At 43.3% G+C, this 16,294-nt stretch overlaps 1 protein-coding gene across 7 annotated transcripts in view; it reads left to right on the top strand.

Moving 5' to 3' along the window:
- The window catches only part of TAF1 (TATA-box binding protein associated factor 1), a 39,443-nt gene extending 23,355 nt beyond the window's left edge, over nucleotides 1-16,088 (top strand). For 3 of the 7 annotated variants that reach the window (XM_014963108.1, XM_014963111.1, XM_014963113.1), the window contains 11 exons: nucleotides 417-594; nucleotides 2,779-2,846; nucleotides 3,461-3,583; nucleotides 5,305-5,397; nucleotides 5,473-5,557; nucleotides 6,116-6,183; nucleotides 6,265-6,381; nucleotides 11,464-11,562; nucleotides 11,874-12,024; nucleotides 13,854-14,031; nucleotides 15,485-16,088. In XM_014963108.1, coding sequence (XP_014818594.1) covers nucleotides 417-594; nucleotides 2,779-2,846; nucleotides 3,461-3,583; nucleotides 5,305-5,397; nucleotides 5,473-5,557; nucleotides 6,116-6,183; nucleotides 6,265-6,381; nucleotides 11,464-11,562; nucleotides 11,874-12,024; nucleotides 13,854-14,031; nucleotides 15,485-15,701 — 1,377 coding nt within the window. In that variant the 3' untranslated portion in view covers nucleotides 15,702-16,088. Of the gene's footprint in view, nucleotides 1-416; nucleotides 595-2,778; nucleotides 2,847-3,009; nucleotides 3,078-3,460; nucleotides 3,584-5,304; nucleotides 5,398-5,472; nucleotides 5,558-6,115; nucleotides 6,184-6,264; nucleotides 6,382-10,025; nucleotides 10,152-11,463; nucleotides 11,618-11,673; nucleotides 11,833-11,873; nucleotides 12,025-13,853; nucleotides 14,032-15,484 lie in introns of those variants that run through there. The other 4 variants (XM_014963114.1, XM_014963109.1, XM_014963110.1 and 1 more) reach the window with 4 other exon arrangements.
- Nucleotides 16,089-16,294: the final 206 nt, after the last annotated feature.

The following is a 16,294-nucleotide window of genomic DNA, read 5'->3' on the forward strand; positions in this document are numbered from 1 at the left end:
GGTGTTTTTTTTTTTTTTTCAATAAAACCAGAAAAAGATGCAGAACACTTGATGTAGCAATGTGTGATACTTCCATATATGTGACACTGGAGAAAATGATATACTTCCCTGTTTCTGACCAGATTTCCCCAGAGCAAAAGATTAAATAGAAGATTTGAGTTGAAACAAGAATTTAAAGTTCAGTTTCTTGACCTTTGTGCTGCATAACCCAAAATACCATCTGAGAATTCTTTGTGAGATTTTTCTTATAATGGTCTTAACATTTTGTAGAAGAAATTGATAGCCACTGTGGGGCTGAGCTTCTGAGCTTAGCGTATTTTCCCTGGTGCCTGTTTAACCAGATGGAGGTTAAAGTGAGATTAGCCGTGCTAGTCCTGTGTTAATAAGCATTCACTTTTTTTTCTTTTCATCCTCAGACATACCCCTTTCATACACCTGTAAATCCAAAAGTTGTCAAAGATTATTACAAGATTATTACTCGGCCCATGGATTTACAGACCCTGCGTGAAAACGTTCGTAAGCGGCAGTACCCCTCCCGAGAAGAGTTCAGAGAGCACCTGGAACTCATTGTTAAGAACAGTGCGACCTACAATGGTAGGCTACTGACAGTTCTTCTGCTAGTAGGGTGTATGTGTGTGACGTGTGGATCTTCTACATTTAGAAATAACAAAAAACAGCAGAAAAGCAGAATAAATTCTCTGTCAGACGGCAACAATAAACATACATTTCATATTTTCAGATATACCTGAAAGACCATATTAATGTTAATGAGTTAATTCATAAATAGGAGAGAGGTGGACCATTTAACAATAACAAAATCACATGGGGTTGGAAGGGGCCTCTGGAGATCATCTCGTCCAACCTCTGCCAGAGCAGGGCCACCCACAGCAGGTCCCACAGGAACGTGTCCAGGTGGGGTTTGAATGTCTCCAGAGAAGGAGACCCCACCACCTCCCTGGGCAGCCTCTTCCAGGGCTCTGCCACCCTCACAGGAAAGAAGTTGCTCCTCATGTTTAGGTGGAACTTCTTATATTCAAGTGTGTGCCTGTTCCCTCTTGTCCTGTCCCTGGGCACCACTGAAAAAAGACTGGCCCCATCCTCCTGACACCCTCCCTTTAAGTATTCATAGGTGTTGATCAGATCCCCCCTCAGCCTTCTCTTCTCCAGACTAAACAGACCCAGGTCCCTCAGCCTTTCCCCATTAGAGAGATGTTCTAGTCCCCTCATCATCTTTGTCATCATTTAGTCATCAACAATGACTAAATGATGACTGTGTTGTAGTAACTGAAGTTCAGTTACGGACCCATCAATGAGTGAAGAGGCTGGTGTGTGTATTAAGTCAAGCTGCACTAAGCAAAGTCCTGTGTATCTTGATTTCCAGTGGACTACAGTATGAGTGTCCTTCCTTTTTGCTTTCAGACATAGAGCGGCGTGGAGATCCTTGCAAACTTATTTTTTCAATGTTATGCTTTAGTGAATGAATCTTTCAATACAAATAGGATTAGTTCCCATCTTCTGAAGCCATTGCCTTGGAACATGCAGCTTTGATCAGAGTTCACTGGACTGATTTTTCATATTTTGGTTCTTAGTTGCAATAACTTTTTCTCCATTTGGAAATGTCAGAAAGCTAGTTTTTTTTTTTTTTAAAAAAGGATAGATTCTGCAGGAGAGCACGTATCTGCTGGGGAAAAGTGCTGATTCATTGGGCAGCTGTAGCTCAGCTGTATTCCTACTGCTGGTAGAAAGGTCTTTGTCCAAAAAGTATTCATTCAACAGATAAAAAAAACCTCCCAGCTGCTGGGCTGAGCAGCGTTGGGCTGACATGGACAGCACTGGTTTTGTGCCTTTACTGCTTCCTTGATTATTTTGACAGCTAAGGCCCTGTTTTATCCTGACAAGTGATGTTTTTTTCATAGTTCTGTTGCAAATTCTTGTTTCCACGTCTGAGCAATCATGAAATTATTTGTTTTTTAAAAAAAAGGATAGATTCTGCAGGAGAGCACGTATCTGCTGGGGAAAAGTGCTGATTCATTGGGCAGCTGTAGCTCAGCTGTATTCCTACTGCTGGTAGAAAGGTCTTTGTCCAAAAAGTATTCATTCAACAGATAAAAAAAACCTCCCAGCTGCTGGGCTGAGCAGCGTTGGGCTGACATGGACAGCACTGCTTTTGTGCCTTTACTGCTTCCTTGATTATTTTGACAGCTAAGGCCCTGTTTTATCCTGACAAGTGATGTTTTTTTCATAGTTCTGTTGCAAATTCTTGTTTCCACGTCTGAGCAATCATGAAATTATTTAAAGCTGGGGTTTTCTGAATACTCTTTGGATGTCCATCTTGCCTTCCGTAGCAGGTCTGCTTCACTGACTGGATTTAGGGAATGAAACGGAAATTTCATGGCTTACACTCTGAAAGTTTGGCAAAGGTGAAGGGCTTAGAGGCCATTCTTCCACAGGCACAGCTGGTTTCCCAGGGGTTTCCAAGCCTTCACAGAATGTATACCAAAAGTGTGAATATTTGCTACAAATAACCTTTTCTCCTAGAAGATCCATACTAAACTTTAGTAATTGTATTGAGAATATACTTCAAGATTTACTCCCAGTTGTGCTAGAAGTGTAGTCAGTGATGTTTAGGAGTAAAGGTGAGTTCATATTGTGATCCTCCCAGTTGTGCTAGAAATATAGTCAGTGATGCTTTAGGAGTAAAGGTGAGTTCATATTGTGATATGAGTGGCCTTTTTAATCATGCTGGAGTATCTCACTGTACTTGCTGTGTGTCTGCAGGGCCAAAGCACTCGCTGACACAGATCTCTCAGTCCATGCTGGACCTGTGTGATGAAAAGCTGAAAGAGGCAAGTCTTGTGAATGAGTTGTGGCCAGGGGGTGTGTGGGGGGGTGGCCAGGGGTGACTGAAAGGTTTGAGGACGAGTACGAAAACACGGGGCTTTAAGGAGAATATGAGTGGCCTTTTTAATCATGCTGGAGTATCTCACTGTACTTGCCGTGTGTCTGCAGGGCCAAAGCACTCGCTGACACAGATCTCTCAGTCCATGCTGGACCTGTGTGATGAAAAGCTGAAAGAGGCAAGTCTTGTGACTGAGTTGTGGTCAGGGTGTGTGTGGGGGGGTGGCCAGGGGTGACTGAAGGGTTTGAGGATAGAGGATACGAGTACGAAAACACGGGGCTTTAAGGAGAGTTGAAGAATAAGGGAACTCCTCACTTCAGGCTGTATTTGAATTTTTGCAAATTTAAGCAGTTCAGATTGAAGTCTTTCAAAAAAACAGGTGCTCGTTTGGTACTTTAGTTACTTTATCTTGTATGTAGACTTACATCTAGGCTAATATGCCCTCTTATTTACAAGTGTCTTCTTAAATAGGTGAATTGGAGTCTGTTTGGGATAGAGTATCCTGATATTGACAGTTATTAATCTAGGGTCAGCCACTGATATTCCTTACTTGTATTGCAGAAGGAAGATAAACTGGCTCGATTAGAAAAAGCCATTAATCCCCTCCTGGATGATGATGATCAAGTGGCCTTTTCCTTCATTTTGGATAACATTGTCACTCAAAAGATGATGGCAGTTCCAGATGTATGTACCTTGAGTAGAGTGCATGTGTGTGTGATGTGCAAAATGTGTTGATTACAGTCCTGGGGCTGTATATTTACATTGTTAGTGCACTGCAAAATAAAAAAAAAACCCCAACCAAACAAGAGAGTGCTCTGTCAGGGAGCTGGCACAGACACACCTGTACTCACGAACTCCTCACTTCAGGCTGTATTTGAATTTTTGCAAATTTAAGCAGTTCAGATTGAAGTCTTTCAAAAAAACAGGTGCTCGTTTGGTACTTTAGTTACTTTATCTTGTATGTAGACTTACATCTAGGCTACTATGCCCTCTTATTTACAGGTGTCTTCATAAAAAGGTGAATTGGAGTCTCTTTGGGATAGAGTATCCTGATATTGACAGTTATTAATCTAGGGTCAGCCACTGATATTCCTTACTTGTATTGCAGAAGGAAGATAAACTGGCTCGATTAGAAAAAGCCATTAATCCCCTCCTGGATGATGATGACCAAGTGGCCTTTTCCTTCATTTTGGATAACATTGTCACTCAAAAGATGATGGCAGTTCCAGATGTATGTACCTTGAGTAGAGTGCATGTGTGTGTGATGTGCAAAATGTGTTGATTACAGTCCTGGGGCTGTATATTTACATTGTTAGTGCACTGCAAAATAAAAAAAAAACCCCAACCAAACAAGAGAGTGCTCTGTCAGGGAGCTGGCACAGACACACCTGTACTCACCCCCTTTGCTGGAGCAAAGTCCCAGAAGTGATGGCTGGGTTCCTGTTTTTTTTCCTGCTGCTGTCACTCCCGGATAGTGCCTGCACCAACCTCCCGTTAGTATGAAGTCAATGATTTTCATTAAGCATGGACACTGTAAAACATACTCTTGTGCTGCTTTGTATAGCACTTGCTTCAGCAGATCTCAAAGCACTCTCCATACGTACAGTTTTTCTGGTGCCAACGAAACACAAGCTGATTTCTAATTGATAAGGTTTACCCAGTGTTGTACTAGTTTGTTTGTATTAAAAAAACCAGGCTTAAAACCTTAAGCCTACCAATCAAAACTGCACAAATAAGGACTTTGGTGTCACTCATCTGTAGTGTGTATGGTATCTGAATAGCATAAGGAACGCGAGTCTGTAGCGATTACGCTGAATGAAAGAGGGCTTGATGCCTGTTGTCTTTAGAACTTTATTGGTTCCATTCTGTGTTGTCACCAAGTTCTCATTTCTGACATTTAAAAACAGATGTGAGAGTTTTTCTATGCCGTCACACCAGGATGAACTGTTAAATTGGTATACATAGCCCCCATTGTGAGATCAGACCTAGGTTTGTATTCTTTATTTATTGTACAAGCAGTGAGTGGCCCCCGTTGTGAGATCAGACCTAGGTTTATATTCTTTATTTATTGTACAAGCAGTGAGTGTTCTTGCTGGACGCTGCAGTTCTGTTGTGGAGGAAACAGGGCTATTTAATAGATAAGTCATTTGTATTATTATTATATTGACTTAGATGTTCCTACTGTTAAACAGGTATCAACAGTTAAAAATCCAATTGGTAGATCCTTTTTCTGTGTCCCTCTTCAAGCTCGCCGAGTGGATTCAAGATGCCTTGTGATAAACACTTCCCACACATCTTGAGTGTTAATCAGTTCTGGAGACTTGCTTTATCAAATTTGTAGCTCCAACTGTAAAAAAAAATTCTACACGGAAGCTTTCTGAACTTGTCTGTTTTCTTTCTTCCAGTCTTGGCCATTTCATCATCCAGTTAACAAAAAGTTTGTTCCTGATTATTACAAGGTGATTGCTAATCCAATGGACCTGGAGACTATCCGCAAGGTGTGTAGCTTGAACTGAGCAGCCGCTTGAGAGGTGTTTAAATTTGATTACTTATTGAGTGACAATCTCTTCCAGAATATCTCCAAACACAAATACCAGAACAGAGAGACTTTCCTCAATGATGTTAACCTCATCCTTGCCAACAGCATTAAGTACAATGGTAGGTGGTGAAAATAAGACTTCAGCTGCCTTCAGTTCTTAAATGAATGTGTCTCTGCACTTCTCCTGTAGTGCTGTCAAAGCCTGAAGCTGTGAATCCCGAGACTGGTCATTGCATTCCTTGACTGCTGTGAAAAGAGATGCTTAAGCAGTGTTGTTTTCACTGTCACATGCTGCTTTATGTACAATCTTGTGCAGAACGGGGCAGTTACGTTTGGGGACAGTTTTCTACTTGTTCAGTGCACATCTCTGCTTCAGTGACTTGTTTCTCTGAATTTCCTTGAGATTGACAGGGTACAACCTTCCTATCTCCTAAATCATCTTTTTAATGCTGGATCAAACTGGGTGCTCTTGGTTAGTTGAATGTGAACCCTGATTTATATTTCTTCTTAGATCAGAAGCTCTTGGTTAGTTGAATGTGGACCCTGATTTATATTTCTTCTTAGATCAGAAGGTGCTGGGATTTAGGGACCTGTGTCATGAGAGCTGTGTAACCACTTTCTGTCTCAGCAGCTGAGCAAATGTCAGAATGCATAAGGAGACTTGTTTCTTGCTACAGGGCCAGACAGTCAATACACAAAAACAGCCCAGGAGATTGTAAATATCTGTTACCAAACTCTAGCTGAGGTACGTGGACAACTCTCCTGTAATATTTTTGTACGTTTGAATTTTCTTTTCTGCAACCTTAGAAAACTTCTTTGTTCTTAGTATGATGAGCACCTGACTCAACTTGAGACAGACATCTCTACTGCTAAGGAAGCAGCGCTAGAGGAGGCAGATCTGGAAAGTCTTGATCCTATGACCCCTGGTCCCTACACTCCACAGGCAAGTGACCAAATAAAGTCCTCGCTTCCTTTCTTTTCGTTTCAATTTCCTGGATGTTTGATCTCGAGGTGCCTCTTTGCTCGCTGTTCTCCATCTGTCTGCAGTTTGGCTTTTAGCAGAGTGTGGTGTTGGATGGTGTGGTAACAGCTATTGTTAAAGGGGTAAATATGAGAAGTGGTTATGATGCTTTAGAGAATGAGATTCCTGAGACAAAGAAGCGACTTGCAGAACTGGTCTCAAGATGAGCTGTGTACAGTCAGATACAACTGAATGTCAGTTGGAAATTCAAAGACTCTGCAAGTGTAGCAGTTAGAAACCCTCAGAAGGCGAGCAGGGAAAAGGTAAGGAGAACATGAAGAAAAAAAACTATGGATGCTGTAGTGCTGAGAGGAAGCCAGAGAGCTGTTTGGTGTGGGGGTATTGTTCAAGAGGCGTATTGCGATGAGCAAAGAATCTGCCTAATATGGTCAGCAAAGTAGGAGTCCTCTGCATTCTTTGGTGGGATTCTTTACATTATTTTGGTTCTAATGGAAATAACCTGTTTTTTTACTCTTCATTATTATTTTATAGCAGACAATTGTGCGTGGCAGTTATTTAGTATGTATTATAGGCCAAGTTGGAAGCGTAATTTATACTGGAGATTGTATGACAGACTGCTTTTTCAATGTTTACAGTTTGGCAGAGCTAAACTGTAGACATACAGTTTAGACATAAGCTATTTAGACTTTTTTTTTTTTAAATGCTGCTTCTAGCCTTGGGCTGTTTGATTATTTTTTGAAAGCATCAGTAAAAAACTTTCACCAGCAATGACACATTAATTCCTGAAAAATAAAATGGCCTTTGGAATTTCCCTGCTCAAGTAGGTAACGGCTCAGGGAATGTCATCCTGGTGTCTGAGACGTGTCTTTTGTTTATTTGGAAAAACTGTTGAAGTTCATAAGCCTTGGAAAAAAAGTAGGTAACGGCTCAGGGAATGTTATCCTGGTGTCTGAGAAGTGTCTTTTGTTTATTTGGAAAACTGTTGAAGTTCATAAGCCTTGGAAAAGATCTCTCTGAGAATAACTGAATGATCAAAATTCAAATGTATACCCAGTGTAGGGAGACAGAGCAAAGCTTTCTTTGCAGTTGTTCATCCCAATTGCAGACCAATAATTTTTCGGTTCTGTGCAAGTCTGGTGTGATTATTCTCTGGAAAGTTGCATTTAATTTTAGTAAAGTCAGAGCAGAAAAGAGAAAAGAGAGAAGGCTTGAATTTCAGGAACAAATTAAGATCTTATAAAGATTATTTTTAAAAGAAAAATGAGTTTAGAAGTTGTTTAGGCAGTAAGTGTACAAAGATTATCTGGCTGGAGCCAGGATAGCAGGCTACAAACAATTTGGGGGCAATATTTTACACCCTCCATCCATCCCTCCCTCCCCACAAAAATAGACCCAAAATTTGGCATTTTCGGAAGCTAGAAAGAACTTGCTAAGAATGATGATAGAATTCAATGGTTTGAGAATACTGAAACCGAGTATCAGGGAAAAAGACCTTCCTGGCAACATGAACTGTCAGGCTGCAAGGAAGTCTTTGGGGATTAGTCGTTGAAGCTATCTATTGACACATTTCAAGGGAGATTACAAGGAATCAAGGATGATCCCAATACCTCAGAGAATGAGGGACAAAAAACGTCGTTCTTCTCTCTATGTGATGGTTTCCTTCCCAACAGCAGTATTACCTGTTTGGATTTTTTTTTTTTTTTTAATCCAAGTTGGTGATTGGAAGAGAGGAAAGGAAGCCCGAGCAGTGAACTGCCTGTTAGTTGTCTGCTCCTTCTCTGTGCTTGCTAAAGGAGAGAGCTTCCTGAGCTTCTCCCTTGAACCTGTCAGCTGAAGGCCACCCTTTTCCTTTGCTTCTTGGCTGGAGGAACACTCCTGCTTCCCATGCTCCCAAAGTTGTCCCAGATGGCAGGTCTGGTGATGCCTGCTAGGCTTTAGTTCCCTTTACTTCAAATGCAGTACTGATGGCTGATATTAATCTCCTCATATGTGTCTTCAGGAGTTGGACTCCAGGATGTAAAAAGCAAATTCAGCAAGTAGAGAGCTGTCTGTAGTCTACGTGTCTGTTTAAATTCCTAGGAAGCCTGTTTTGCCTAGTTTAAATGACGTTGCTGTTGCTCTTAACACTTTCAGAATTGTCATGGTATATAGACTGTGTATTATAAGGACATTTTGTCAAAATCCTAGTCTGTAGTTCCCCTTTACAGAATCACAGAATGCTATGGGGTTGAAAGGGACCTCTGGAGACCATCCAGTCCAACCCCCTGCCAGAGCAGGGCCACCCAGAGCAGGTCCCACAGGAACGTGTCCAGGTGGGTTTGAATGTCTCCAGAGAAGGAGACTCCACCACCTCCCTGGGCAGCCTCTGCCAGGGCTCTGCCACCCTCACAGCAAAGAAGTTCCTCCTCATGTTTAGGTTGAACTTCTTTTATTCAAGTGTGTGCCTGTTTCCTCTTGTCCTGTCCCTGGGCTACACTGAAAAAAGACTGGCCCCATCCTCCTGACACCCACCCTTTAGGTATTTATAGGCGTTGACCAGATCCCCCCTCAGCCTTCTCTTCTCCAGACTAAAAGGACCCAAGTCCATCAGCCTTTCCTCATCAGAGAGATGCTCTAGTCCTCTCATCATCTTTGTAGCCTCTGCTGTCCCCTCTCCAGCAGTTCCCTGTCCTTCTGGAACTGGGGACCCAGTGCTCCTCACTAGGGCACAGGGGGAGGATGACCCCCTTGACCTGCGGGCCATGCTTTTCTTGATGTTCCCCAGGATGCCATTGGCCTTCTTGGCCACAAGGCCACATTGTTGGCTCGTGGGCATCCTGTTGTCCACCAGGACAACTCTTCAGAGGTTAAATGTCATGCAAAATACAGCTTGGCTTTTAGAACGCTTTAGCCAAACCCTCCTTTTCTCTTGGTTTTGTCAGCTTTGGGGAGTCTTGAGACAGTGATTTACATAGAATTGAATGAATGTTGAAGCTTTGCTATTTCACGTGTGATAAACTTTTTCCAGTTCTAATAGTGGCATTTGTGGTTGCAACACCATTTCCACTGTAGGAATTGAAATTAAAATGCTGAGTCAAACCAAAGGTTGATGGAATTGAATATTCTGTCCCAGGCAGGGGCCAGAAGTAAGTGGATGCAAACACACAGTGATCCTTCGTACAGAGAGGCCTCTCTGCTTCTCCCAGTTGGCTCTTCAGGCACCTTAACCTGGTGTTGCACCTGGACCATTGTATTTATGAGCTGCAGAGAGGTCTATTCTTTATAAATCTGCCTAATCCTTTTGGAATCCATTTAGGATATTGGCCTCTCTAGAATTGCACTGCACAGAAGCACTGAATTCTATTTTAAAATCTTCTGTTTGGCAAACTTCAAACCCAAGGTTGTGAGCCATTGCATTTTACCATGCTTGTCCCTTAAGAATAGCTTATTTTGATTAAACAGTGTTTGATAATATAAACACCATGCCAAAAAAAAAAAAAAAAAAAAAAAAAAAAGAAGCATTTTGCATTTAGTCCTGAAATCCCAGTCTTTCCACACAAGATACTGTTCCAGTCCCAGTTCAGTGCCTGAGAATGTTCTGTCTCCTGTTTCCACATATACTTTAGCCACCCGATTTGTATGATACCAACACTTCCCTCAGTATGTCACACGAGGCTTCATTCTATCAAGATGAGAGCAGTTTGTCTGCTCTGGACACTCCCATCCCTGCCCCAGAGAAGAGAGGAACTCAGGTCAGAATCCTCCCTTTTTTTCTCGTGGTTGGAGAGTTGGGTTGTATAAACAAATTGCTGAAAGAAGGCAATTACTTGGTAGGAAAACAGATGACAAAGATCAGCAGGTTTCCCGAGCAGAGAAGGGAGTCCATTTCAAAAGTTAGCAATTTCTCCTCATTTTTGCTGCTCTGAGGGAAAAGGGAAAATTGAAAGAGCCCTGGGAATTGAGGCACTGTGAAACAAAGACTACAGAAACAAAACAAAAGTTGCAGAAGAATCTGCCTAAGGCCGGATATTTGTTTGCTTCACTGCTTCTGGGAGTAGAAACCTGGTGACTCATGCTACAAAGGGCTAATATTCAATCCCTTGTTGATTCCGAATAGGGAAATGGTGAAGTGTATCCTGCAGATTTGGAAGTTGATAATTAGATTGTTATGGCTGCATCCAGTGACGAGTCGAAGCTGTACGAACCCCTAGGAAGAGATGGCTGTTACTGTAGACACTTTGTAGTTTTAAAAGAAAAGAAAAACCAGACAGGTTAAAGGTATTAAATCATTATAACTTGTTACAGTAACCACAGAATATTTTTTTTCTTAGTCTTTATTCTGTATTAAACAAAAAAAAATTGTTGGAGGAGAGGGGATCACAGAAGGATGCAGTAATACAACCATGAAAATAAGTTACCAGGAGGAGGAAGAAAGTGGGGAAGGCCACCAGGCTCAAGGTGGTGCCAGAAAGACTAGTGAGAGCGATTCTGAGCAATCCAAACAAGCAGACCTTGAATAGGAATGGTTCTGTCTAGTATTGTGGCTGGCTGTGGGTTTGAGAATGCCTTCTAGATTTGGAAACCTTAAAGCTTTCTATAGACTTTCAGTTTATAGTCATTGGGACAGAATCTGCATGCCCTCCCTACCCGGGATTCATGGTGACTGAGAGAAGAACTGGAGGGAGAAGGGCAGGAGAAGACTTGTTGGAAACTGCTGTCTGCTTTTTAAATATTTCGTGAAAATAAGCACTTTGTAAGATCTAGTGGTATTTTCCAGAAATAGCTGGGTAAACAAAGAACTCTGGTGCTGTAAGGCTGGGGATTCCCTTCTCAAGGATGAAGGTCATCAGGACAAAAGTGTGTGGAGATTGTGTGCTCTCTGATCTTGGAATACTGAAAGAAAGGATCCTTGCACTGAGAGTGATAAACAGATATTTTTCTTGTTATCTTTCTCCCCCATGTCCTCCCACACCCATCATTGTGCTCCAAATGTCAGTCGTACCCTTTGGTTTATGTCCAGTAGTGCCTTCCTCAATGGTGTTGCTGTTTGTGTTCCCCATTCAGATGCGCCAGGGGCGAGGTAGGCTGGGTGAGGAAGACTCTGACGTAGATATCGAAGGGTTTGATGAGGATGATGATGGGAAACCTAAGACTCCAGCCCCAGTGAGTATATTTACAGAAATCCCAGCCAGTTTACGTGTTGACTTGCATACTTGTGGTAGAAGTCTCCATAGCATAAGGGTTGTCTGCTGTGTCTGCCACCCTGAAAGACAGCTAGAAGCTGTCTGCTGTGTCTGCCACCCTGAAAGACAGCAGTATTCATAGCAATAGCTAGACCCTTAAATGTAGTTTTAAAATATTAGCAATATGAAATGAGTGAATACATCAGAAAGATAAATACTAGGCATATGCTGGCATGCAGCAGTAGTTTATATGTTGTTTGATCTTCACTGTCGCTCTTCTGTATGACCTAGGAAGTTGAAGATGGGGATGGTGACCTTGCTGATGAAGAAGAAGGATCGGCCCAGCAGCCCCAGGCTAGTGTCCTCTATGAAGATTTGCTCATGTCGGATGGAGAGGATGACGATGATGGGAGTGATGAAGAGGGAGATAATCCTTTCTCATGTAGGTGTCCCTTTTTTTTTATAAAAGGTTGAGTAGGAACTGGTTGTTCACAAACCCAGCTAATCTTCTCATCACAAAAACATGCAGAGACAAAAACAAAACAAAAAAATTGGAATATGTAGGCCAGGTGGTCAAGTAGGCAAAAAGGAAGAGAGACCAAAGGGCAAGATGAGAAAACTGGATGAACATAAGTGGAACTGAGAATAAAGTGAAATAGGAGTGCTGTAAGGACAGACAGAAAAGAATCATAGAATGGTTACAGTTGGAAGGGACCCTAAAGATCATCCAGTGCCACCCCCTGCCCTGGGCAGGGACACCTCCCACCAGACCAGGTTGCTCAAAGCTCCTGGCCTTAAACCCCTCCAAATCTCTACTCTTTCAATTTAAAACCCTTCCCCCTTGTCCTACAGCTCCCCTCCCTGATCAAGAGTCTCTCCCCAGCTTTTCTGGAGCCTTCTAGGAACTGGAAGGCCGTTACAAGGTCTCTCCGGAGCCTTCTCTTCTCCAGGCTGAACCCCCCCAACTCTTCCAGCCTGTCCTTACAGCAGAGGGGCTCCAGCCTTCAGATCATTTTTGTGGCCCTCCTCTGGACCCGTTCCAACAGGTCCATGTCCTTCCTGTGTTGAGGACTCCAGAGCTGGACACAGCATTCCAGGTGGGGTCTCATGAGAGCAGAGCAGAGGGGTACAATTACCTTCCCTGGACCTGCTGGCCACACTTCTTTTGATGCAGCCCAGGATGGGGTTGGCTTTCCGGGCTGCCAGAGCACACTGCTGGCTCATGTTGAGCTTCTCATCCACCAGCACTCCCAAGCCCTTCTCCTCAGGGCTGCTCTCCAGCCATTCTCCATCCAACCTGTAGTTGTGCCTGGGATTGCTGTGACCCAGGTGCAGGACCCTGCACTTGGCTTGGTTGAACTTCATGAGGTTCACATGGTCCCACCTCTCCAGCCTGTCCATGCCCCTCTGGATGGAATCCCTTCCCTCCAGCATGTCGACCGCACCACACAGCTTGCTGTCGTCGGCAAACTTGCTGAGGGTGCACTCAGTCCCACTGTCCATGTCTCCAACAAAGATGTTAAACAGCACTGGTCCCAGTACTGAGGAACACTACTTGTCACTGGCTTCCACTTGGATATTGAGCCATTGACTACAAACCATTGAGTGCAGCCATCCAGCCAGTTCCTTATCCACCGAGCAGTCCATCTGTCAAATCCATGTCTTTCTAATTTTGAGACCAGGATGTCATATGGGACAGTGTCGAACTCTTTGTGTAAATCCAGGTAGATGATGTCTGATGCTCAGATGAAAGAGCAGAGTTAAGACAAGATCGGGGTCGTTGCGTTTCATAAAGTGAAACTGCAAATGGTTCTGAGAAGACTGGGACTGGGATTTGCTGGGCAGAACCAGGACTGGGCAGTTCAGTAAAAGCACATCTTTTATTTTGATAAGAAACAGTGTGGTCAGTGTTACCAAGAACTGGAAGTGGTGCCCGGAGGTTCTTCAGATTGTTTCCTTGTTTTATTGAAATCCTTGTCATGCAGAAAAGCTTCTTTAGCAACGTCTTCTGAAAATTATTAGGGGGGAAGAAAGGGGGAATTATTCAGAGTAGACAAGGAAACAAGGCCTTTTTGAGTAACGGTGGTAATGAAATTACTTTTGAGTAACGTCCTAATTGAGTACTGAGTTAGTGGCATCACCTCCCAGATACCCTTTCTGCTGCCTTGTGGAGACACCACTTCATATACAGCCTTAAAACAAAGACAAAGGGTGTGTAACCCACAGAAAAAACCCTCTTGATGAGTGAGTGAGTGTTGGTTTGTTACGCAGCTATCCAGCTGAGCGAGAGTGGCAGCGACTCAGACGTGGAGCCCAACGCAGTGAGACCTAAACAACCTCACGTTCTTCAAGAGAACACGCGCATGGGCATGGACAACGAAGAGAGCATGATGTCTTACGAGGGAGATGGTGGGGAGACATCGCACGTCATGGAGGACAGCAATATCAGGTAACCAACCAGAATGGAGAACCTTATGAAAATAATTCTTCAAAACAAAAAATCCCTTCTCTTAACAAAGCGTTTGTCATAAAAAGTTGAAGAATGTCTCGCGTTTTTTTTTCTTTTAAGTTATTTTGTCACTGTTTTTAGTGTTGCAGCCATAAGTACTATCGTTACAATTTATCAACAGAAATTTGGGCTTGCTGTAAGATTTTCACTAGTAAAAATGTTAGTTATATTTAAAAAAAACAAACATTCTTTCTTGTAAGTTAAATGATTTCCTGTCCGTAGTGGTTTTTGAGGGCAGGACAAATAAAGGCTTTTATAGGTTGTCTTGGTAAATACAAGATGCCATTGAAGTTAAAAGATGATTTAGCTGATTAACTTGATGGCTTTTGTTTTTTTTTTTCTCTAAGCATTTCCTTATTTGAAAGGAAACTGCTTTTCCTTTAGTCCCTTTAGCTTTCCCTTTAGTTCCTTTAGACTGCTTAGTTGGAGTCCAGAAGAATAGGAAGATGCGTGTTGTGAATCTGGAAAGAGTTCCATTATTAGAAAATGACCAGTGCAGCACTCTCAGCTTTATTTTTTGTGCTCACTTGAGAGGGTACTGCCCTGTTCCTGCTTCTCTGGCCGTTCTGGAGAGTATTAGCATTAGATTCCCTGCTCTTTTTCTACTTGTGGAATGCGGTCCCTTAGTGCTATTGTTGATATCTGGCTAATTATGGGACAGGTGGCGATGCTGGGTCTGGTGAGTGGTCAGTCCAGCCCAGCGCCGTGCCAGGACTCAGCAGAAAATGCTGGAGAAGGTGAGGAGGACGGGCCACGTGCCTTCCCGTCTGCTCTAAAGGTGGCAGATGGAAGGTGTTGGAGCCCCGAGTTTTTTCTTGCCCTGAGCAGGGATGAGGGCTGATCCTGCCCAGAGTGGGATGAGACAATTGTTTCATCAGACGAGGACGGGCCATGCGCCTTCCCACCTGTAAAGGTGGCAGATGGAAGGTGTTGGAGCCCCGAGTTTTTTCTTGCCCTGAGCAGGGATGAGGGCTGATCCTGCCCAGAGTGGGATGAGACAATTGTTTCATCAGAAAAACAAACATGGGTTTGTTTTGTTTGTTTTTTTTTTAATTTTATTTTAAAATGGAGTCACCATCCCTAGAGGTATTTAAGAAACGTGTAGACGTGGCACTTCAGGGCATGCTCTAGTGCCCGGGATTGTTGGGTTGGGTTTTTGTTGTGGTTTTTTGTGTGTGGTTGGACTCGATGATCTCAAAGGTCCCTTCCAACCATGAAGATTCTGTGATTCTGCAAAAAAGCTGGCCCTTGCCAGAATTGAAGTGCACGATGGTTCTGAGTGTTCTACAAGGACTTCAAGCCAGGGACCTTTTACAGGAGTTAAATAAGGGAATTGTCGGTATCAGCAGGTGATCTGAAATGATGGTACATACAAGTTTTCTCTCTCTTCCAGCTATGGCAGCTACGAAGAACCAGACCCCAAATCCAACACGAGAGATACCAGTTTCAGCAGCACTGGAGGGTACGAGATCTCGGAAGAGGAGGAGGAGGAAGAACAGCAGCGCTGCGGGCCCAGCGTGTTGAGCCAGGTCCATCTGTCCGAGGATGAGGAAGACAGCGAGGACTTCCACTCCATCGCAGGAGACAGCGACCTGGACTCGGATGAATAAACTCCCTTTCCCCAGGAGATGGTCGTCGTGGGCTACTCTGGCCTCCCTAGTTTGGGATAAGCAGCAGCATAGCGGGGACTGCCTTAAAAAGCAGATATTTTTTTTTTTTAATGTAATATTTTTAATCAGTTATAAAACGTGTTCATGTGACTGAGGAAATGGTGAAAACTAAGCTTTTGCCAACAGGTTGTGGGTGGTTGGGGCCTGTCCTCCTTCCAAGGATCCAGAGTGAGATTTCTGTGGTGTTTTTTTTTCTTTCGCTCTTCAGAGATGTAAAATAATTTCTCATCGACAGGGGCCTGTTGGACACGGGCCTGTCTGTCAGGAGCAAAAAAAAAAAAAGCTTGTTCAGAATAAAACCCCCGCTCTTGATAAACAACTAAAAAACAATCTTCATTTCCTGAAGGGAAGGTTTTTCTCCTCGCGGTGGGGCCGGGTTTGATAATGACTGAACTGGGAACGCTTCAGCAAACACATGCCTTGATTTTGGGGGGTTTAAATGGCGATTAGTCCCAGAAATAAGCGTTGGGTAATTGGAGCCTTGGGGAAATTGCTCGTTAATCAACAGGAGACCCTACCGGCGGGACTCGGGG

This window comes from Calidris pugnax, unplaced genomic scaffold (genome assembly GCF_001431845.1).
Source record: "Calidris pugnax isolate Ruff unplaced genomic scaffold, ASM143184v1 scaffold294, whole genome shotgun sequence".
Classification (NCBI taxonomy): Eukaryota; Metazoa; Chordata; class Aves; order Charadriiformes; family Scolopacidae; genus Calidris; species Calidris pugnax.